Here is a 25,262-nt window from a genome sequence, read left to right as displayed (position 1 = left end):
ATCCATATTTCTGGAGTGACCGGGGGCTCTCAAGAATTGACTGTGTTGGAGGCTGAGATAAGCCTCACTGGTAAGGACTGGCAAAAACATCCTATTGTGACGGGCCCAGGGGCTCCATGTATACTAGGTATTGATTATCTCAGAAGGGGGCATTTCAAGGACCCTAAGGGGTATCGATGGGCCTTTGGAATAGCTGCTGTGGACACAGACAACATTAAGCAGCTGTCTGTTTTGCCTGGCCTGTCAGAAGATCCATCTGTTGTGGGGCTGCTGCGAGTAAAAGAGCAACAGGTACCAATTGCTACAAAAACGGTGCACAGGCGTCAGTACCGCACCAACAGGGATTCTTTGCTCCCCATTCATAAGTTAATTCGTCAACTAGAGAGCCAGGGAGTGATCAGCAAAACTCACTCGCCTTTTAACAGCCCCATATGGCCAGTGCGTAAAGCCAGTGGAGAATGGAGGCTGACGGTGGACTACCGTGGCCTGAATGAAGTCACACCCCCTCTGAGTGCTGCTGTGCCGGACATGTTAGAACTCCAATATGAACTGGAGTCAAAAGCAGCCAAATGGTATGCCACCATTGACATTGCTAATGCCTTCTTTTCCATTCCTTTGGCCAAAGAATGTAAGCCACAGTTTGCTTTCACCTGGAGAGGCATTCAGTATACCTGGAACCGTTTGCCCCAGGGGTGGAAACACAGCCCGACCATTTGCCATGGACTGATCCAAACTGTATTGGAACAGGGCAGTGCTCCTGAGCACCTGCAGTACATTGATGATATCATTGTGTGGGGCGATACAGCAGAAGAAGTCTTTACAAAAGGAGAGCGAACGATCCAAATTCTTCTGAGTGCTGGCTTTGCTATTAAGCGAAGCAAAGTGAAAGGACCTGCCCAGGAGATTCAGTTCCTAGGTATAAAGTGGCAAGATGGCCGTCGTCACATCCCGACAGATGTGATCAACAAAATCACTGCCATGTCTCCACCCACTAGCAAAAGAGAGACACAATCTTTTCTGGGTGCAGTGGGCTTTTGGAGAATGCATGTTCCAAACTACAGCCTCATTGTAAGCCCCCTTTATCATGTGACACGAATGAGAAATGAGTTTACATGGGGCCCTGAGCAGCAGCAGGCTTTTGAACAGATCAAACAGGAGATAGCCCGTGCCGTGGCCCTAGGGCCAGTACGGACGGGACAGGGTATAAAGAACATCCTCTATACCGCTGCCGGAGAGAACGGTCCCACTTGGAGTTTGTGGCAAAGAACCTCGGGAGAGACTCGAGGCCGACCCCTGGGATTCTGGAGTCGGGCGTACAGAGGGTCTGAAGAGCACTACACTCCAACTGAGAAGGAGATCTTAGCTGCGTATGAGGGGGTTCGGGCTGCTTCCGAAGTAGTCGGTACTGAAACACAGCTTCTTCTGGCACCTCGACTGCCAGTGCTGAACTGGATGTTTAAAGGAAAGGTTCCCTCCACCCATCATGCTACTGATGCCACTTGGAGTAAGTGGATTGCACTGATTACACAACGAGCACGGATGGGGAACCTCAGCCGTCCAGGAATCCTAGAGGTCATCATGGAATGGCCTGAAGGTAAAAAGTTTGGAACACCACCAGGAGAAGAGGTATCACGTGCTAAAGAGGCCCCACCATACAATGAACTACCAGAGAATGAAAAAAAATATGCCCTGTTCACAGATGGATCGTGTCGTATTGTGGGAAAGCATCGCAGATGGAAATCTGCTGTGTGGAGCCCCACACGACAAGTTGCAGAAGCCACTGAAGGGAAAGGAGAATCAAGCCAATTTGCAGAGGTAAAGGCTGTCCAACTGGCCTTGGATATTGCTGAACGGGAGAGGTGGCCAATGCTCTATCTTTACACTGACTCGTGGATGGTAGCGAATGCCTTATGGGGGTGGTTACAGCAGTGGGAGCAAAATAACTGGCAAAGAAGGGGTAAACCTATTTGGGCTGCTGAACTGTGGAAAGACATTGCTGCCCGAACAAAGACTATAGTTGTAAAGGTGCGTCATGTAGATGCTCATGTGCCCAAGAGTCGGGCTACCGAAGAACAGCAAAATAACCATCAGGTAGACCAAGCTGCCAGAATTGAGGTGGCTCAAATAGACCTGGACTGGCAGAACAAGGGTGAATTATTTCTGGCTCGGTGGGCCCATGAGACCTCAGGTCATCAAGGGAGAGATGCAACATACAAATGGGCTAGAGACCGAGGGGTGGACTTAACTATGGATGCCATTGCACAGGTTATTCATAACTGTGAAACATGTGCCATCATCAAACAAGCCAAGAGGATGAAACCTCTGTGGGAGGAAGGGCGATGGCAAAAGTACAAATATGGGGAGGCATGGCAGGTTGATTATATCACCTTGCCACGATCTCGCAATGGTAAGCATTATGTGCTTACTATGGTGGAGGCAACCACTGGGTGGCTTGAAACATACGCAGTACCCCATGCTACCGCCCGAAACACCATACTGGGTCTCGAGAAACAAGTCCTGTGGCGACATGGCACCCCAGAAAGGATTGAGTCAGATAATGGGACTCATTTCAAAAATTCTCTTGTAAATACTTGGGCCAAAAATCATGGCATTGAGTGGATTTACCATATCCCCTACCATGCACCAGCCTCTGGCAAAATTGAACGATACAATGGATTGTTAAAAACGATGCTAAAAGCATTGGGTGGTGGAACATTTAAGCACTGGGAGAAGCATTTGGCAGAAGCCACCTGGTTAGTCAATACCAGAGGATCTATCAATCGTGATGGTCCTAACCAATCCAGTTCCCTACATACCGTAGAGGGAGATAAAGTCCCTGTTGTACATGTAAAGAACATGTTAGGAAAGGCAGTTTGGGTTCTTCCAGCTTCTGGAAAGGGCAAACCTCTCCGTGGTATAGTTTTTGCCCAGGGACCAGGATCCACTTGGTGGGTAATGCAGAAGAATGGGGATGTCCAATGTGTACCACAAGGAAACTTGATGCCAGGGGAGTGCAGTTATTAATTCTATGTGTATGTATATAGTCATGTGTGCATTTTAATTTTTTTGTTTGTTTGTTTGTATATATGTATATATATATATATATATTCTAAGCATGATGTAACGATGTAGAATAAGGGGTGGAATGTCATGGTTCTATGTTTTTTGTTTTTGTTTTTTTTTTTTTATGGTTTCAGTATTCCACATCAAAACATCATGTAGTGTACGGGGCATTAAAGTGTCACTGCCCCAATTCCAGCTACCTATCCCTGTACATTACAGTAGTCACGGGATCTGGCCCTTCCGGGTGGGGGGGGCCGCTCTCTTGCTGTCTGGCAGTGGGTGCAGGAGGGTGCTTTCCTGGCCGTTCCAAGCTTTTCAGGTTTGACTCGGTCCCGGGAACTCTCTCTCTCATCTTGTCTGATTTATTAATCTCAATTTCAATTAAATTGTATATATTGTGTTATTTTGTATTCCAATATTATAGTAAAATAAGTTTTCCTCCATAGATTGTTGCCGCTGCTCTTTTCCTCCCTTCCTTCCTTCCCATTTTTGTGGGACCGGGGTGGGGGGGGAGGGCAGAGGCCTGCCGCCCCTGTCACGGACATAGATTGATCTGATCAACTCCGTGACAGTATATGATACGAGTCCTACTGAGCTATATCTCTTAATCACACTTTGCATTACTTCTCATTTTTCTACCTGTGAGGAAGAGCTATTGCATTCAAACACAGTTATAATGCTTGAAATGTTCAGCATATATTCCTTGACAAAGTGTATTTGATCATTTAAACACGACAACAGAAAATGGCCATTATTCCAAAAGTGCTTATCTGTTGAGAACTATGAAAGTCTGCATAAAAGAATGCTTCAAAAGAAAGAATGGACCAGAAGGAAGAGAGAGAGAGAGAGAGAGAGGGAGAGAGAGAGACAGACAGACAGACAGACAGACAGAGAGAGCGCATGCATGCATAGGGACTTCTCTGCCTCTTAGGAAACAAACAAACCAGAAGAAATGAGAAAAAAAATAAAGGAGAATTAAAAGAATGAAGAAAGAATCTTCCCTCTTAACTTGCTAACCCTTCTAGGAAGTATTTTTTGTCAGACTCCATGTCAGAACATCAGATATATCCTACAGCGATTCAGGAACATGGAACATTTTCTACAGAGGAAATGACCTGGAAAAAACACCTGCCTGACTGGCCACAGCCACTACTGGATTTGAATACTGCCTCTGTTTCTTACAAAGGTCCAGTGCTTTGACATCATAAAAAACACACAACAAAACAAAACAACCTGTCCTCCAGTGACATTTAAATATTGAAAAAAGTCATGTCTGCATCCAGTAAATTTTCTTCACTCTTTGAAAATGGAGAACACTTATGTAGATATTACTGAATTTTGAAGTGATAGCTTTGATAATAATATTGAATGACATAGAAACAGGGAAGCAAATCTTACGTGGGGCCAAACAAAGAGTGAGCAAAGTCAGATTCAAAAAAGAAGATAACAAATCACAAAGCTAGATAGGAATGAAAAAAGATTATAAAAGAAAAAAGAAAAAAAAAAAAAGAAGGAACTGATGAAAGTAGAAATTGTGACAAGACCATTTCTCTATCTCTAATTTGGAAACAGATTATTTCTTTTTCCACACAGAGCAGGAGTAATCTTCACCTAAAGCATTTCTTGGTTCCTACCTATATGAAATGTGTTGTAGTTTAGCCTGGCAGGCAACTAAGCACCACACAGCAGTTTGCTCACTACCCCTCCTACAGTGGGATGGAAGAAAGAATTGGAAATAAAATAGAGCTTGTGGGTTGAGACAAAAAGTACTTACTAAGACAGAAAAAAGGGGGAGGGGGGAGGAAGGAAAGAAAATAGCAATGATAATAACACACATATATATAAATTTTGATGTTTCAACAATATAATTACCACCTGCTGACCACTGTCCATCCACCCCCCTCGCCCCCACTGATCAACACCTCAACCAGCTACCCACAGCTTTATGGCCTTCCTCATGACTTTAGGCGTTATGAAATAATCCCTTGGACACTACAGGCTAGTGACAGGCTAGCTCTGCCTACCCTCACTCTCCTGCAGCACCTTAATGGAGGCAGCAATTGGCCATTGCTGTGCTCAGTCTAGTACTGCTCTGCCACATACCTCTTGCTCAGCAACAATCAAAACATCAGTGTGCTATTAATGCTGTCTCAGCTGAAACATGGATCAGCCAGGAGATTCTTCTTCCCTTCTCACAGTAAGTGAGGGACTTAATGCACGTGGCATTCAAAAAAAGAAACCCTTCACTCTTGCCTAAGAAGAGACCTGTGTATTTCAACTAGGAATTGAAATTATATTATGTGCCCCTCTTGTTCCCAAAACCAGCAGTGCCTGTTTTGACAAAGAGAATTTCCCCAAGAGTTATGAGTGCATAGTTGTCCTAGTGAACATGTTGGGCTGTTGTTTTCTAGTCATATTCTTTGTGCACTGAAACACTATGGATGCAATTAAAGACAATAAGTATTGCTAGTAACACATTATCTTTGTTTTCAGAATTTTCTCCGTTCCTAAATAGAAATCATGAACGCATATTAAAATCCTTTTATCAGAGCACTTTGAATTCTGGTCTAGTTGAGATCTGATTATTTTGAAATGTAGATAATGATAAATATCAAGCAAAATATAGCACTGTACATAAAGCTCAAGGAATCAGTTGTCTGCCATACAGCTTTAAACTAAAAGGAAATGCCACTGTTATAATTTTCAGTGCAAATAACTTCAGGTTGTTTCTAAGTAAAACAATTACCATTGATTGAATCTAGGCATTTTATTATATTCAAATTATGACTTATTAAATAATGCATCAGTAGCTTTTTAAAGAAAATAAAAAACCTTCAGTTATTTTAACTTATTAAACACATGGCTAACCAAGTGATTAACCCCTGACTCTATGTTTACCTGAGTCTCATATCAAAAATTTAACGCATGTGGAATGCAAATGATTCTCATGTAAAACAAAACACAACTAAGAATATCTGCTGACAAAATTGTATCTCAGTGGGAAGAGGTAGATCTTTAGCTCTTATGGAGCTATCTGTGTGTAATGCAGAATGCAGACCCTAAAAAAAAAAAAAATAAATAATAATAATAAAAAAAAAATAAATCAGTGAATATCTAAGACAGAACAGGGAGTATCATTGGGAAAGTAGAAAATGCAGCCACGTGTGTGGCCATGTGCATGGCCTCTTCACTTGTATCTCCTAAATTCTAACTTGTGAACCCTGTTTACAATATTTTGTTTCTGGAAGTTGTTTCCTGTCAGACTTCACAATGGGAGCATGGAGTCAACCCTCCAATGGGCCAGGAACACAGCGACTTCCTCTGAAGGAAATGACCATGAAACAAAACTTACCCAGCAGGCCACAGCCATGTATGGATTTGAATTTGTAGTTGGATGCTGTCTCTGTTTCTTACAAAGTTCCAGTGCCTTGCGATTATTAAAAAATTGTTCTCTAGTGTAATTGAATACTGAAGAAATCCTATATGATCATAATATACCCACATCTTGCAAATTTTCTTTACTCTTTGAAAAAAAAAAAAAAAAAAAATGGAGAAGGCCTGTCTAGATGTCACACAATTACTAAGTGCTGTCTGTGATTATAATATTGTTATTTGTACCCATCTGTATGCACAACAGGAATTGTGACTTTTTTCTGGTATCTGTTTCACTAGTATATCAGCCTTATAGGCCCACATACTTAGCCACTCAAATCTGCTTAACATGTGGAATGCTCAGTGCATAACACTCTCAGACCAGTCAGAAGCCTTTGCTAATGCAAAAAAAGAACAAACCACCACCAACATTATTTGATTCCACTGATATATGACTGCAATCAATTAGAGAAAACTTTGTTTTACAGCACTACTGTCTCTGGTACAGCTTTCCCCTCTAGGCTATACCAGCCTCACTATTTTTGTTGGATGGAAGCAAAACGTGATTTCACTCTGTTATACCTGATGAAAGTTTCAGATCCAACTCTCTTCAGAATGTCCACTGCTTCTGTGTACCACTTAACATTCTTAAGGTCAAAATTATCAGCTATCTCACTACAGCTGAAGGTGTCCTCAACTTTTTTCCAACCCTCATGCCTCCATGGGAGAGCTGACAGATCTTAGTGTGCTGACATTGAGAAAATAGTACAAGGCTAATATATTTGCTCAGGCTTTTCCCTGTGGGAGGTGTGAGTACAAACTAAATTGAGGGTCTGACTGGAGGGAGAAATAAAAAAAAACATGTTTCTATCTGTTAATAAATTAAATTGAAAATTTGTTGGTGTTGGAAATACTCCCAGAGCCTTAATGATAGGTTTATTTTTAACATCTACAATAATAATTAATGATACATGTCCCTCAGATGCATTTTGGGAACTAAAATTAAAAAGTGTAAAATGTATAAATGTTAAAATAAATGATTTTAAATTATATACTTGCATGAATGCCTCCTCCTAGAAAATCTCCCAGACTGTGTCCATGCATCAGATGACAAAGTTAGAAACAAATTAATGCTGGAAAGTTTATCTGTATTCTCTCCACTCCTCTGCTGGGAATTCCCTTAGCAGACTCTGTGATCTATGCAGATCAGATCACTTTGCCTGCAGAGCCTACTACTGAAATCAGTGCCATCCTCTGCACATACAGTAGCTTTCTAAACTGATAGCACTAGCAGGTTTAGATCATTGTGGGGTAGCAATTTTCCAGATGCTAGAAGGCACACCATTTTTTTTTCTTATAGTTAAAAACTGAATAATATTACATTTCAGATGTACTGCTTTTTAGAAGCAACTGAAAACAAAGGTATTGTCAGGGTCAGAGAAACTGACTGTCACAGTGTTGTGCATTTGAGCCTAACAAGATGTAGAAGAAATAAGCTAGGGAATGCACTGCACTGCTGTTTCATGCATTCATAATCATCTATTTTTATTTCTTCTTCAAAACAACTTAGAGGTATTCTTTCCAGAAATTTAAGCTTTCACAGCATGCTAGCAGGTTTTTGCACATAAATTTCCAGAAAAGACAAGTGAATCCAAGTCACTCAAGCCAGTCCCAGTTGACACATGAAATTTTAATTTCAAAAGCACCATAAGATGAGTTTAGCAAAGCCCATACAAATCATTTAAGATGGGTAACACTGAGAGACTTCCAAGATCTACTTGTGCTAGGGGCAATACACACGTGCCTAAATTGAAAATCGACATGGTGCTTTTTTGACAAAAAAAACTCAACATTCAGTTTTGGGTCTGCTTTGCATATCACGCAGTATTTAGTGAGTACTGAAACTTCAATAACTAACACCTCCAGAGGCTCAAATATGCAATCAAGTTGTCATGGGATAACAAATGAGATGTATTGATAGCTTGTGTGCACGCTTTTAGCCGTGGCAACTGCAAGGCAGCACAATTCCGATTAGTTCTAATTGATTTCAAGCCTTGAATTTTGTATTGGCAAATTGTGTGCAGAGAGACTAAATGACAACTCAATATTTTGGAATCATCCTATCTGTAATTGATTGACAATTTCCTACAAATAAATGGACATGTTTTATTGTTTAGCAGCCACTGATTAACTAGGATAGAAATGTTCTCTAGGTATTTAATGGAATGTGAATCAGTCTTCTCACTTAAGTTTAACAATCTGCCAGGAATATATTTTGATTGGTGGCATATAATATAGTTGAGTCCTCTTTCCAAAAGGAAGAATCTTTTAGAGACAAAGGGAAACAAACATTTGATCAGGTTTAAACTCTTACAAATAGGTTTCTGGAGAGATTTTATGGAATGAGGTTTATGAACAGTTACAAGAGATAAACTCAGTCTAGCAGCAGTTCCATAGTTAATTCTGCACTGATACCAAGGTCTAACTAAGATTCATAGCAAAGCCATTTTACTCCCATTGTAGTATGGCTGCAAAGCCTTGTGAGATCATTCAGTTCAGAGAAACATTATTACTATCCTGTATTCACTTTAAAAGATAAGCAGTGCTAAAATGAAGGTTTTATAGCAATAATTAAATTGCTAGCACTCAAGCCTGAATTCTGACTGACTTAACATAAGAGGATATACTCTAAAGGCAGATCTGAAAGCTGTTTTAAATGTAAGGAGTGTAAAATCTCAATGCAAATAAAAACAGATTTAAAATTAATCCTATCTTTTAAAAACCCAAGGTATGTAGGTTCTGATACATTGCTTTGTTGCTGTGTATAGCTCAGTTAAGCTTGTTAAGAAAACCATTTTCATTTTAAGCCTTCATCTAACTTTAAGTGGTATTTAAAGAATAATAATTCATTTCCTACCTTAGAGAAATTATTTAATAAACATGGGATAGTTTGAAGATCTGACTTTTTACGAAATAAAGAGCACAGAACACCAATTATATGCCATACTACTAATTAGAGAAAGAAAGAGAGATGTAATCACTTACTAATGGCAAAACATTTTGTGCCAACCTTATTCATACTTCCTTCCAACTGCTGGACTTTTTGTGCCAGATACATTTCAGTTTTCTTCAGAAAAGAAAGACACTAACATATTTTCCATCCTGTTTTTAAACCCACAACTCTAGCGCAAACTGAACTTTCTTGACATTTCAGGAATTCTATCAGTTTTAACAGCATGAGGCCTTTTTATTACAAACATGTACATTTCCCTGCAGCTTTGCAAATCTCACAATTACCTTCATTTAAAACATTCATGATTATATCTAAATGCACGCTTCTAAAATTTATCTTTACAATTTTCTTTCAACAAGAATTCTGAGCATGATTTTCCATTAAATTCCACAAAATACCTACTTATTCATCCACAATGTCAGTTTTATACAAGTTGTGACAAAACCATCAACAGATAAAAACACTAGAACACAGTTACTGTCAAATTTATCAGCACTACTTTTGATGTCTACAGTGTGACTCACTGGGACTTAAGGTGACAAGAATGTGTGTTTGTTACAATTGGAAAGATTAACACAGTGAAAGGCCAGCATAGGAATACAAGAGCAAAGGGATCAGCACCAATAGGATGGTACTTCACAGGAAAAGTAAAGGTGCTTACCCATCTCTGAAAATCTAGACCCACAGAAAGGACTCCAGAAGGAAGGGATCTCCCACCAAATTTCCTTCCATAGAGGCATTCAGCCCTTAAATGGGGTCTAAGAGAGGTGCAGCCAGGCTCCACCCCTTCTGATCTCACAGCTGTACCTGTGCTCCCAGGGCTGGCCAGGCCCTTTACCAGGTGATCAATCAGTGGTTCAGGCTGTCTTAACAGTTCCCATACAGTGTCCAAGAAAACAAATCTAAAAGATCATGTTTCAGCAACCATCTAAAACTTAGAGGCTTAGAATGCATTTTACACTAATACCAAAAAGGATCTCTGGGTACATTATTTTGATGCCTAACTGTAACTAGGAGTTTAACAAGCTAAGCATCCCTATTGTGACTAAGTCCCATTGTGATCTATAGCATCTAACACTTTTTTCTCATGATGTTATAAGTATACTAGGATCACATTTAGTGAATGCCAACTTCAAGGGGTCTGCATGTATGACCTCTGTTACTTTCACTAGAAAGAAAAGGCAGGAAAGGACAGGATGTGGATGATTATTCTTGACTTTCCACTATTTGCTAAAAACTAAAGAGTAAATGTAAAGTGTACTCTAACTTGCAATTGGCCAGGGCAAAACTTCTAGTATTTCTGGAGCAATTAGTTCTGACTGCTGCTCCGAACAGCATTCTGGATTATTTTGATTGAATCCAGCAAACAGAATTCACTTCTGCCCTCCTCCTCCTCCCTATAATAAAAAAGCAAATTGATTCACTTAGGAGCTGTTTCCAAACTTAAGCGTACTTCATTGATAACACAAATCTCACAGTTCATTTACATACCATATCTTAAGCCAGCTCTGTGTCTGGTGAACTTCTATGTGATTTGTTTCAGAGTGAAATATATAGTGTATAAGGAAAGAATTCTCATTTATTAGTTTCTAATAAGACCAAACAAAGAATCTGATCAATCCAGTATTCGTTTACGTTAACTGCAAGATGTAGGGGCCCAAAAACTCATATATGTGAGAATTCAAAAATAAAAACAACAACAACAAAAGAAGAGTTAACTGTAAAAATGAACTTCATAGTGTATGCCAAGGTTAAACCATACCATATGTTCCTGAAAATATGCAGACACAACAGGGAATTGTAGGGGAGTATAAATAAAATCTAGTACAATAAGTAAATAACCTTTTGCACGAAATTTACACCATTGTTCTTTAAATGATCTTACTAAAGAATTTGTGCTTTCTAATGTTTTATTTTGATACAAATAAAAAGTAATGATTTTATACAAATTGTTTCAGAACATGAGCTTTACATTGCATTTATCAAATAATAGTATTTTTAATGTATTATTTTACCAGATACTGATATAAAAAATATCTTGATAAGATTTTTGTATCTGTTTTGGTATATATGGCAGGCAAATTGTATGCCTGCCTTTTCAGACATGATAACCCACATAGACAGCTTCATGTTGGAAATGCAACCTTCATAGCAGAATGAAAATAACCAAGTTGCTGTTAGTGTTATTACTATTGTTCAAAATGATTAGCTTTGTGAAGTATATTCCTATGACACCTTCATTTAAAAATCTTTTCACTGTAGTCACAAGTGTTTATGTTTTTCACTTTTTTTTCTTTTTAAGATTATTGTTACATAAATGAAAACACATTTGTCTGAAGGTTGATCTACTTCCCATTGACCATTATTCTATTTCCACTAGAATTCAACAAACAAGCAATGAGGTAGAGAATAGGTGTGAAGCCCAGAATAGCTACTTGAGTCATCAACAGATTGTCTGAAATGATTCAAACAGGTGTTTATGAGGGAATGAGCTCAGGACTGTGGGGGTAAATTCCAGAAGAGATCAAACTTCTAAAAAGGTCCTGAAGAACATGAAGAAAACAAACAAACAAATAACTCCCAGCACATACCATTTTGAGAACAGCAGGACAGCAGAGAGTAAAGCCTGGTCTGTTTACTTTGGGCTGAGGAAGGACAAGTAAGGCACACACTGCAGCACTAAACCCAACACTACAGTAAGGGAGTAGGGAGCACAGTGCATCAGTGCTGCGCCTCTCAGCATGTCTGCATGAGTGGCTGGATGGGTGAAGACACTCACCAGCTGAGAGCTGCTGGAGCTGATACAGGTGTGAGTCATAGGTCACACATTCAAAAAACGTTTTTTTTTTTTTATTGTTAATTAAAATTATTAAATTCATTTAAATAAGCTCCAACAAAATCTCCAACAACTAGTTTTTATAGCTAGACCAGGAGGTCACAGGCAGATGGAAAACAACTAAAAAGATAAGAAATAGGTTGGATTGGGTGGTAATTTACCTGGAGGCAAATGATGAGTACTACAGTGACCTGTCTTTAATGTCACTGGCAGGGAATAGGCAGCAAAGTTCTTGTTAAACTCTGAAGATAGGACCAAACACAGTCAAGGGCAATGATGCTATCTGGAGAGAGCTAAACGTGTTGGAGGGATGGGAAACTCAATTGAATATGAGTCCATAGTGTGCCCTGGCAGCACAAGTGGTCAAGCGCATTCAAAGCTGCACCAACAGGAGCACAGCTAGTAGACTGACAAATGATTTTCCTCCCTTTTTCAGCACATTAGATCACATTTAGAATATCACATCCAATACAATCGGGACACCCAGTACAAGAAAGTCTTATGGTGATTTTAGCAAAGGCCATGAGTATGGTTTGGGCTACAACACATGCATTGTGAGGAAAAGCTGAAGAAGGTGCGCTTGCTCAACCTGGAAAAGACAAGGCTTTGGGGCACATAACACCAGCCTGTCAGTGCCTACAGAGAGCTGATTGAGAAGATGTAGCCAGTGTCTTCACAGAGATTTGGGGTGGGATGACAAAGGACAATTAACACAAATCAAAACAAGAAAAGTCCAAAGAAGGTACATGCAAATGCCTTTTAGCTGTGAGAATAGTCAAGCACTGGGGAGTTTCTCAAGGTTTCATAGAATCATAGAATCATAGAATCATAGAATCACCAAGGTTGGAAAAGACCTAAAAGATCATCCAGTCCAACCGTTCACCTATTCTCAATTGCTCCTACTAAACCATGTCCCTCAATACAACATCCAGTCTTTCCTTGAACACCCCCAGGGTCGGTGACTCCACCACCTCCCTGGGCAGTCCGTTCCAGTGCCTGACCACCCTTTCCGAAAAGTAATACTTCCTCATGTCCAGCCTGAATCTCCCCTGCCGTAGCTTGAAACCATTCCCCCTGGTCCTATCACTAATGACACGAGAGAAGAGGCCGACCCCCAGCTCACTACAGCCTCCCTTCAGGAAGTTATAGAGAGCAATGAGGTCTCCCCTGAGCCTCCTCTTCTCCAGGCTGAACATTCCCAGCTCCTTCAGCCTCTCCTCATATGGCCTGTGTTCCAGACCCCTCACCAGCTTTGTTGTCCTCCTTTGAACACGTTCCAGGGCCTCAATATCTTTCTTGCAGTGAGGGGCCCAAAACTGGACACAGCACTCGAGGTGCGGCCTCACCAGTGCTGAATACAGGGGAACAATCACCTCTCTGCTCCTGCTTGCAACACTGTTTCTGATGCAAGTCAGGATGCCATTGGCCTTCTTAGCCACCTGGGCACACTGTCGGCTCATGTTCAGCCGAGCATCAATCAATACCCCCAGGTCCATTTCCTCTACACAGTCCTCCAGCCACACCGCCCCAAGCCTGTAGCGTCGCCTGGGGTTGTTGTAGCCGAAGTGCAGGACCCGGCATTTGGCCTTGTTGAAACTCATCCTATTGGCTTCAGCCCAGCTCTCCAGCCTGTCCAGATCCCTCTGTAGGGCCTCGCTACCCCCAGGCAGATCATGCAGTCTCTACAGTTGGAGATTTTCAAGACACGACTACATAAATTTAAGTCTTTAACTCTGGATAACCTGTTCTGACCTTACAGCTGACTCTGGTTTGAGAAGGATATAGAACCAGACAACCTTCCTAACTGAAAATTTCTGTTATTCTAAAATAGGTCACAGAGTTCTGATCAAGGTTCTGGGGACTGGAAGCAGAGATTATATGCTGATAATGTCTACCCAATCTCTTTCTTTAGCCCACGTAAAATTGAAATGCCTAGTTTGTTTAGAAGCAGCAAACTGAATGATAAAGTTGATGTATTTTGAGAAACTGAGTGGCAGGTACTTGTGAAAACATTACCTTTACGACTGAGGCAGGTTAGCAGTAGCATGAATGACAATATTTACTGATCTCGGGTAAGAAAGATCTGCTCCTTCAAGAATCTGAAAATAGGTACCTAATTCTACTCATGTCAACCGGTTTGGTCAGAATTTGGCACGGTGAAACAGTATTGCTTAAGCAGAACTACTCCTGTAATAGTTACGCTAAGTGGGCTCTTCAGTTAATTGTTTCTGAGTTCCCAAATACACAGCAGGCAGATGTGTGTGGTACAGTGTACTCTGAGAGATGACCTATTTAATTGTGGGTTTCTGTGAGATTTGGCCTATTCTGTTCAATAAACTGTTGCACACAAAGGAAGAAATGGCAATCAGCAGAGAAGGTGACAACTGGGAACTGGTGAAAAAAATGGAAGGACATATTTGCCCAGGTCTTATTGATTAAGTGGATAGTATCATCCTGAAGTCCTCAGAGCATAAGCTAAAGAACAGAGTTCTACTGCTTGAGACGCTGAATTCCCTACATCCTCATTGATTTTCTAAAACAACCTTAATGCTGTGTTAGCATCATTTCTCTGTTCATTCCATCTGCTCTTAGGTCTCTCCTGCTGTTTCCTAGGAGATATATTGCCATGATGCCTGCATCTGTAAGGCGGCAGCAGATATGGGGCAAGAGCCACATGGTTAGAGACAGTACTAATGCTACCTGAACATTTGCTGGGTTCTCAGGGGATCCCTCCACCCACTGTTTCTCAAAACCTGAGGGAGTCCTAGTTACACAGTCAGCTGCTTCAGAATGCTGTGGGAACGTGGCACTGTGGCTTCTCAGCTCCTTTCTACTCCTATTTGACTCTTTCAGCTTAGAATGCCTATTTAAAAACAAACAAAAAAATGAACAAAACCTAAAACTGGATTTAGTTTTATCCAGTTGGCCTATTTAGTGGCCACTCAAATCTTGTAATCTGTAAAATTTTATGATTTTTTTTTTTTTTTTTTGCCTGTTCACAATAATTTTATCAGAACCGCTGTTTGTTTATGTTATGTGCTTTAGGTGGTCAAAGACATCAAATTCTAAAATAACCACATTTTTTCACCTACTTTCAGGGGAGATTAATCAAAATGTAAATAGCAAGAGCAATAAACTGGATATTGCAATTAAACAAGGTTGAGACAGAATATCAGGGTTGCTAAATGTTGCCTTGTTCCCAAACATCTTTCCTGGTATTCCATGGCACACATAAGTCTGACTAACAAAATGTGCAGGGTTTTATGATATTTCTAAAAATATGCCTATTTTTTACAAGTGACCCGAATTCCAGCAATGAACTCAAGTATGATCAGAAAGAGACAATATAGAAAATAATTAATTTTTACCCATTTGTAAATATAATTTATTTGGAGTAGAGAATCAGTTCATTAAATGGGATCAGTAACATAAATAAAGATGTATTGCTTTAGTGCCAAAGGTCCACATAGAAAAGAAATAAAACCATATTTTTCTGATGGCAAGAAAATATAGTAAGAGTTCCATTTCAGTGGAACTTACAAATCACTGATAGATTTCCCCAAAGAAAGCTGTCAATCTCTTCAAATTAAAAGCATATTGCTTTTGTAAATGTAAGTATATCTCACAGTATTTGTTAAATAACAGATACTTGAGCAGTTAGGTTATATATGAAATGTGTTATCTTTCCTTAATTTGGGAAGCTTCATTTCAACATCACAACTAGATTCAGCTGTAAAAAGGCTACCCCTGGTGTATCAACAGCATTACAGGTATCCTCACATTTAAATTAGATTATGTGGCTAACATCTAACATTAAGTTTTTCTTCGGACGTGAAAACAAGAAACAGAAAGAAGCATCAAAATTAAATTAATAAGCATATCATACTTAGTATAGCACTTATTATACTGAAACATGATATGTAACCAAATTCATAATATTATTGCAAATTCAGCCTTCAGTGAACCGTGCTACAAAATGGAATCTGACAAAACAGAAAACTCTTACAAAGTTTGACGTATTAAGGCAGCTTTGAATAAAGTTCTGTGTTTGGAAAATCTTGGGAAACATACTGAAAAAGGCAGAACATTTCTCAGATATGCCCTTCAATAAAACACACAACAAGTTTGACGTTTATGCTGACAAACTTTTTAAATTTTTTTTTATTTTGCTATTCCAGTCCAAATTTTCCACGAGGAACCATACTCCCTCCTAGATCAGTAAGAATTCTTATTCTTACTAGAAACTAGATAGAGGCCTCATGATCTAGACCTCTGGTCTAATGTTAGTGTCCTCAAGTTACATTTTATATACTGAAACAGGAGAAAAAATCACTTTTAAAAAAGGAATCTAAGAAATGGAAAAACTATGTGCTTCTCTGTAAATAATGTGGCCATTTCTGCCCGTGGGAAATACCATATTCTTTTTTCACTGAGAAAGGCAGAACTCAGTTGAACTACCAAGAGTGTAACATTGAAACGCAGTTCTCACTAAAAGAAGCTTTTATAAAAACATCAAGAATGTATTCAACCTTAAAAGAGCAGATCTAAACTCAACATGCCAAGTATCTATGATTTACATAAAGGAGAAAGTAAATAAAAGTAAACTTACACTTATTCAGACCAAGAGAGTCAATATTTTTTCTGCAATAGATGTCAATATGTACATTAAAAAAACATATGTATAAAATAAATTTCCTGGAGATGGGGTACCTTTGAAATTAACAAAAGTGGTTGATGCAGTGTTCAATGTAGACAGAGAAAACTATGAACTTCACCAACTGACAAAATCTTGTTTGTCATAAATGCACCCTCAGTACACTTAATTCACACATGATTCAAATTTAAAACTGAATTCACCTTTATCAGCTTTATAAACATCCAATCTTAAAGGGAATATACACACATATAGCACTTGGGACAGTTTAAACTCAAACAAGTCCAAAGCACAAGGAAAAGCAGAGCATTCTTCAACTCTGTGAACATCAACAGCATCATATGGTTACTAACTAGATGCCCAATAACAAGCAAATTGCAAGAATAAGAATGGAACAGAATAAATAAGCAGTCAATTACAGCATGTCATATTTCTCAAATTCTCTGATACATTAAAAACCCTGATCTCATCTTCTGACCATAAAATACCATCACAGTCTTTAACATAGAATAATAATTTTTAAAAGTTGACTTGAATATTACATTATTCCTGATAAAGTATTTTCCAAGATTTCACTTAAAGCTTTCAAAGAAACCCTAAAAACTTAAATTATTTTGGCTTGTGGTAAATAACAAAATCCTTGAAACAAAATCTACAATTTTTTTTAGCTTGAACCACAGATCTTTCTGAAGTTCTAATTTCCATATTTAATTTTCCAGCTCAGCAAAATGAAAACATATTTTTTCCTATAGATGTCAGTATTGTAATCTATACCAAAAGACTAAAAATCAAATACTGACTTCTTATGGTGGTATATGAGCACTAAAAGTAAAGATTCTAGAACTTGTACTGAAAAACATATCATGCCAAAACATATCCTTATTTGCAAATGTAGTGAAGTCATACCCAGGTCTGATTGCTTTAATTTGACTAAGCCTTTGCTGAACACTAGCTTTAGCTGGCCATTTTGTTGATGGTACACTCACAGTTCCTCTCTTGGAGGTACAATAAATTCACAGGTCACTGGACCTGGTGAAAAAAAGACTTCTGATGCGTAACAAGGAATATCTTCAATATAAAAAACATATTTTTCCTTTGATCCATCAGAGGTACTCCCTGTCTAGAAGCTCCCTGGTGATAAATGTATCAAGAGCAAGACATGGACTCAGAAAGAAGACAAGCTAAGTAAAAAGTGGTATTTTAGAATCATTTTTTCAGTCTGTATATTCAAAAACCATGTGACATGTTGTTTTTTTCTGTCAATAATTTTCTCCGCACATTTCTATTCTTAGGATTGGCAGTTCCCAAAAAGAAGTCAACATAATCTCTTCATTTTTAGGATTTCAGCAAGCAGAAGTGAGGGAGGTCAAAGACATTAAGATTCATAAAGAAAGATGTTCAGTTCAGTATTCCCAGTGTAAAGCATTGGAGTAAATCTGCCAACATACCTCAGGAACACGTTCTCAAATACAGTCATTCTAGTGCACTCAAACCTCATTTCCACGATGACAATAGAGCCTTGAAATTGATAATAACATACTATGTGTGACTGTGCAAGCTAGTGTGGAAATTCCAGAGAGGTTAAATCTTTCTTCTGCCTTTCACTGTTATTGGCATTCTAAAGTCATCTGCAGATGTCCAACTTTTTTCCACTGAACAAAGTCTTTGAGAATCTCGTGGTTTCCTTCTACAAAATCATATTTTTTTTGCTTGCACCTCTACAAAATTTCAAAATTTAGAATATATTAATATCTCAATTTCAATGATTTTGTTAAGTTTTGTATTGGAAATAATAATTTTTGGTTTTGGATGTTTTTCAAAGTACAGCAATGTAACTCCTATTGAGCTTATTGTTCTGTCAGCTAAATTTTAAGAACTCATCTAAAATTAATAAATGGTTAATTGTAGATTAAATAAAAATTGTAATTTCAGCAGAACGATGAAGGGATTTCATTGGATTGGGAAAAAATCAACACGAGCAGTGCATTATACAGTATAAAACACTGAGTTTAAGAATTACTTCACAGATTTTTGCTCACTGCAAACTTCAACACCACTCTATTGCCTACACACCTATCTGCCAGTTATGTTCTATTTTATATTCCAAGCTATCAGGTAGCTGCAGTTAATTTTAAACAATCATTTGTTGTCACTGCCCAACATCAGTAGGCACTGAGTGGCTCCTCCAAACACTAACACAGCCTTGCTCTGCAAGAACAAGGCAAATGATTTCTGTGTTCAGAAAGTCTGAGAACAGATTACTAATAAATCAGCAGTCCATCACTAAATAAGATATGCAGGGTTGTTACTTTCTTATAGCTACATCAGTCAGAGATCTAACAGTTCTATAGCTTGTTACAATGTCTGTGCACTTTTTCAAGAGTAGTACTCTAACTTCTAAGTAATTTCCACTTGCCTTTCGAGTACCAGTGTGTTAATAAAAAGACAAAAAAAAAAAAAAAAAAAAAGCAACTGTAGCACAATCCTATTACAACTATTATAATGAATCCGAATTTGTGCTTTTGATGTTGAGTCTTTGAACTTTCTGCTTTGAAATTTAGTTAGAAAACATACAAGTCCACCACGGAAAGCACAGCTTATCCAGAGGGAACAATACCAAAAGGGATTTTTGGAGGGGAAAAAATAACGATGAAACACAGTAAATATTTTCCCTCTGTTAGTAGCCTACCAAAAATGCAAACTCCTATGAGTGAAGGACTAAATAAATGCAATTACTTCAAGCAAAACACAGATAAAATAGAAGTATCAATACTTGAGTGCAAATGTAACAGAATCTATCATACCTTGTTATGTGTCTGAGTTTGTCCAACCAGGATAAGGATATTTGATGAGATAATAGACAGGCAGAAATTGATTAGAATTATTGACCTTTCAGATCTGATGTATCTGTTCAAATTAAAAGAAAAAAAAGAGAGGATACAACTTTTTAAAAAGGAAAGCCACTACTAAATCACACAAAGCTTTAATGCAATTCTTAGAAATGCTATAGAGAGGCACTCTGATGTATTTCTCCTGCTCAGAGTATCAGTAAACCATCACATTTCAGACATAGGAACTATGATATTTTCATACATAGTCCCTCTTAGTTTCTTTGTATATTTTAAAAAAGTTTCTGTCAATGCTTCTTTTCAAAATTATGACAACAGTTTTCCGACATCATGCTGATAATAATGGGCTTGGATACATTCATGTTTCTTTTCACTCTTCCTCCTTATGCCTGGGAATACCCACAGCTTGCATCAACCAGTCTCAAAGCTAACTTCAGAAGCACAGGGTGATTTACATGAACAGAAGATCTGATACACATGCATAACTAAGATTCAGATTAGTTGAGGATAATATAGCAATGTATATTGAAAGGTATTATTGTTATAATGATAACATTAATCTTGAAGTTACACCACCTTTACAAAATAATTTGTATAGAGAAGTAATAATATTATAAGATCTTCATCTTCATAAAATCTAATACAAAAAAATGCTTGTTTGGAAAGATTAAATTATAACAGTGAGCAACAGACACTTTCTTGCCAACTTATTATACTCATTTTACAAGTACACTCAGGATGAAAAACTACAAATGCTCTTACCTACTTCCTCACAAGATGCAAATGTTCTCATTTTTCTGTGCACAGCTTTTTATGTTTGAGCACAGAAATAGAATGATGATGGTTTCAACTGATGTACCTTACTGACCTGATATCAGAGTCACTAACAGAGTAGATGTTCACTGTTAAAGTAAGTGGAAGTTAAGGATGCTCAGTTTATCTGAAGACCAAGCCACAAGTTAATATATTTAATGACCTATACTGTAAATTTTCAATAATATTGCTTTCTACTCCCAATCTGTATGCCAGTAGCTGAGACTCTGAGGTCATAATAAGGGATGCTGCTCCCATAACAGATGTTGACCACTGGGTATGTAATAGATCACAGTCCTTTCTGCTCAACTACAATTTAAATAATACACCATTACTTTCTTTTTAGATAAGAAGAAAAAACAACCCTGATACTACAGTTCACTTTTCTTTTTCCTTCCTAAAAATAGAATAGCGCTGTTAAGGCTAGGTTTATGAATTTGAAAAAAAATACAGAAAGTCTAGTGCCTTTGTCTACACTGTCAGCGTGCTGTTACTTTCCAACCTGTTAACTATTGATTCACCTGAGCCAGACTCCAATACTGAGTATCTGTGGCCTATAAAAGGTCTTAGCAGTTGGGTAAATACAATGCAATGAGAAGCTCAGAGAACTGACTTAAGCTAGGAAGAGTTTAATTTCTCTATTAATGCACCAGATTTAGCTCTTCATTACAGAGGAAAGGAAGGTAAAAAAAAGGAAGATATTCCAAATATAAATACATAAGCATGGGGTCAAAATTTCAACTTTCTTCTCACCTGCAGATTTCTAATAGTTAATAGATAATATATACATCTCAGCTATCCTCTCTGTACATGTGGTTACTTTCAAGACACTTGTTCAGTGCGAATTGTAATGATGCAAATGACAGCCACTCAGTAATCATAATATTTTTGGAATATCTCAGTGATAGACAACCAAGATTTATCAGACTTTTCTTCAGCCGGAGGGATACAGAACCCATGTTAAGTTCTTCACAGTACCTTACATTTTTTTCTCAGCTTGGAAATTAGACAATGGAGAAGACCAGTTCCACTGAGCATGACAGTATTTCTTTCCAAGTGCTAAATATATCAGAGAGTGCAAAAATAATGCTAAAATTCTTTAGAAATACTCTTTCAGAAATATTCTTAGCTTTGACAGACAGGAATTTAAAATTCTTATACTTATTATATCTTATGTGACTAGATAGTCTACATTTATTATATATCTGTCTAATCTTGTGAATTTCTGAGGCTCCATAAGAAAGGGAAAAACAAAAATGGTATAGAATTATCAAACTGCTTCTAGAAGCAAAACCGTACTTGTTGATTTTACATTTCTCTAAAAAATTACCATTTTCTAAAAATTACCATTTTCTCCCTGTTTTTCTTTTCTTGCGAAATTCACACCACATATTATTTTCTCCATGACTATCTATTTTGCATTTGAGACAATACTTTCATGTATTAAACTTAGAATAGGAAGAAAGTCCATTATTGGACAGTACCAGCACACTATTTGAGACTACTTTACTTTCTTATATGAAATACACCACATAGAAAAACAAGTAAAGTATTCATTAATGCTATGAATACTTCACCAAAAAAGCAATATCATTCATATTAAAGAGGAGAAAGATGAGTTGGCTGTACCACTGCTAGTAGGCCAAGAGAGGAAAACTAATCAATCACATCAATAGACTTAGCAATGAAAAAATACATTTTTTCCCCTAAATAATAAATACTTAATCTAATGGTCTCTTTAAACTTTAAATCAACTAAATACAACTATGTATTCATGTTTAACTTTGTTAATACATTACATACCTCCATAGTGCTGCATAGACAACTGCTAGGGTGACCAAGGCCAAACATGAAAGACCACTGCCTACTATTAAGGTTACTGAGGGTGTACCAGATGATTCCATGATCTGTAGGTTACAACAGATAACCATGAAGGAAACCAATCTCCATCAATTAAAACAACAGGTCAAAATACAAAAAAAAAAAAAAAAAAAAAAAAGCAATAAAGTAAATATTATAAAATCAGACAGTATCAGAGATAGCTTCAGTAATGTTACATATGAAACAGAAATCAACTTAATTCCAAAACTGATTCATACATAAATCTAAGATATCTTTAATTATTGATACAACCCTTGAGGCCTTTGAACTTTAAAATAGCTTAGAATACCTGCATAATATTTTGAGAAATAAAGATGGTAATAACATTACAATGTGATAAAAAACTATGACATGAACACAACTTTAAAATATTCCCCAATTAAAATTAATTTTAAAAAATTACCTTGAGAAACAATGTTTGGAATTGAGTATTAAATAAACAGGTTGGTTTTATAATAGTAGTATATTAAAGATCTTTCACTAATTTTTCCAAGAAATTGGTTAATGTTTATTACAGAATTATCAAACTTTCTGAGTTTTAATAACTTTGACTTCGATCTACTGTTCTTGCACAGTTCATTTCCTTGGGCCTCTAATCATATGGAAAGAATGGCAAGATGCCTACAACAACAGTATCATAAGTATTTCAAATTTAGAATTAATTAGTTTGAAATCTGTTTATTAATGAAACAGAAAAATAAATAAATGACCTTGAAAAGAAAGTAGCTTTTCCTTCTATGAAGAAAGCTACTATTGTCAGATACAAGGCAAGGTTTTCCCTCCCTGTGTAGGTGTTCATATTCTGTAATACATATGGTCTTTGCTAATGAAAAGAGAAAAATAAATATACCTAAAACTTTGAAAGGGTTCAGTGCCTGATTTACAAAAATTCTGTTTAAAGCCTCAGGGAGGTATGGCAAATTAGATTTTATCAAGATATCTTTCATCACCCAAATGAGAGATAAGGCTGATATACTTTTAGGCCAAATCTCAGTCAGAAAGTAACATTTTATTTCAGACACTTTGTTCCAAGCTGATCTACTTTGCTATTAAAGAGTCTGATCATGTGTTTCTAAACCAAGAAAATGAAATTAAGTCTTTACATGGTAACTTCACAAATATTTGTTTTTAGCTGTATTTTACATTCAGTAATAGTCTGCTGATATCCTTCATGTTCACTCTTTTACATGAAATCTTGATTATTTTTTTTACATTGTATCAAAGAGCACATTGAAAATCTCTGCTGAAAATGTCCAATGCAGATATGCAATCTGTCTAACTACAGTATCTAGGATTTTCCTAAGAGCAATAATAAAGCCTCCCTATACATTCCCCTGGAAAGGCTTGCAACCTTTAAAAAGCTTGTTAAGTTGATAATTGTTCAATACAAAAGTTTTCAACACATTTGCATCACAATTAGAAGGCTTTTTCTGAAAAAAAAAAAAAAAACACCAAAAAACAAACAAAAAAAACCCACCACCACAACAACAACAAAAAAAACCAACTACCACATAGAGTTTAAGAGCATGAAAATTTCACCAGGATATAGTTATATCACAGAATCTGGAATTTGTTTCTCTGAAACACTGTGTACACCAGGAGACTAACAACATTAGCCTACCTGGAATATTAAACAATTCCTCAATGCAACGCCTGAAATATACCTGAGAGGAAAGCTCGACCAGCCCCCCTCCCCCCTCCCCTCTTATTCCCCCTTCCCCCACCCTCCCCCCCCCGCACTATTCCTTTTGCATTAGAACGGGCTTCATTCCCCCCTTCGTTACTTACTATTTCTCTAGGTTGCTGAGCCAAAATGGCGAAGGTAGAGAGACGATCACATAAGCATTTCGTATGGGATGCATCGGTAAGCACAGTTTTACATCCCTGGGTGGACCAGGTTCCCAAAGAGTCGTTCCTGCAAAGGAGAGAGAGAGAGAAGGGGGAAAAAAAAAATGGGGATAATTACGCCTGACGGCTGATTCCGTGAGAAGACAATGCAGCTGAGCCGCGAGGAGCGCCGCGCAGCCCCGGACAGAGCGAGGCACTTCGCGTGGGGCAGGACCGGCCCCACGCCGGGCGCGGAGCGGGAGGCGCGGAGCTGTCCGAAGCCGTGGTGCTGACGGCCCGGCGCGTTGCGCTGCGCGGAGCCCCGCCAGCCGCGGCAGCAGCCGCCCCCTGCGCTGCCAGCCACCTCCGAGCCTCAGCAGAGCACTGCGAAAAACTCATTGGGGGAAGAGGGGGAGGCTTTCTCTCTCACACTCTCCCCCCCCCCCCCCCCCCCTTTTTTTTTTTTTTCCCTTCCCTTTACTAGCTCTTTTTCTGGCTCTTTTATTTAAAAAAGAAAAAAAAAAAAGTGGTGGTCGTTACTTGTAGTCTCTTTTTGTTTTCTCTATGTGTATTTATTTTTCCTTGTGTGCGTGGATAGTTTAAAGGCAGATGGTTCTCAAACGCCTGTCTGGGTTATGCCAGTTGGACTGGGAGATGCCGGATCTTCTGTTCTGATGCTTATTTTTGCTGAGGATTTTTTTTTTTTTTTAGTTGTTTTTAGTGATCAGCCTTGGAAATTTCACCCTGGAAACGGCAGCATCAGATGCCTCCAACTCTTGCCTTAGCTCCAGCAGAGGGGTGGATTTCAGTACAGCAGCACACAACATCACCAAAGAGACACACGAGTTCGCCCTCCAGACATCACTCAGTCAACTCGCCTTTCCCAAGCTCCCTCCCCCTTCGTGATTTCTTTTTCTTGGGGTGGCAGCAACACACTAACCCCAAGTCAAAGAG

General features: G+C 38.2%; 1 protein-coding gene across 9 annotated transcripts in view; it reads right to left on the bottom strand.

The window, feature by feature from the left end:
- Positions 1-25,262, bottom strand: part of ADGRB3 (adhesion G protein-coupled receptor B3) — a 458,265-nt gene that overhangs the window by 80,367 nt on the left and 352,636 nt on the right. For all 9 annotated transcript variants that reach the window (XM_052690794.1, XM_052690547.1, XM_052690635.1 and 6 more), the window contains 3 exons: positions 24,270-24,396; positions 22,404-22,507; positions 19,743-19,845 (listed from right to left, as the gene is read on the bottom strand). In XM_052690794.1, the coding sequence (XP_052546754.1) occupies positions 19,743-19,845; positions 22,404-22,507; positions 24,270-24,396 (334 nt within the window). The remainder of the gene's footprint in view (positions 1-19,742; positions 19,846-22,403; positions 22,508-24,269; positions 24,397-25,262) is intronic.

The sequence above is a fragment of the Tympanuchus pallidicinctus genome, unplaced genomic scaffold (genome assembly GCF_026119805.1).
Source record: "Tympanuchus pallidicinctus isolate F22 unplaced genomic scaffold, pur_lepc_1.0 scaffold1, whole genome shotgun sequence".
NCBI lineage: Eukaryota > Metazoa > Chordata > Aves > Galliformes > Phasianidae > Tympanuchus > Tympanuchus pallidicinctus.
Note: the sequence above shows the minus strand (reverse complement) of the source record. Positions and strands in the feature narration are given on the sequence as shown.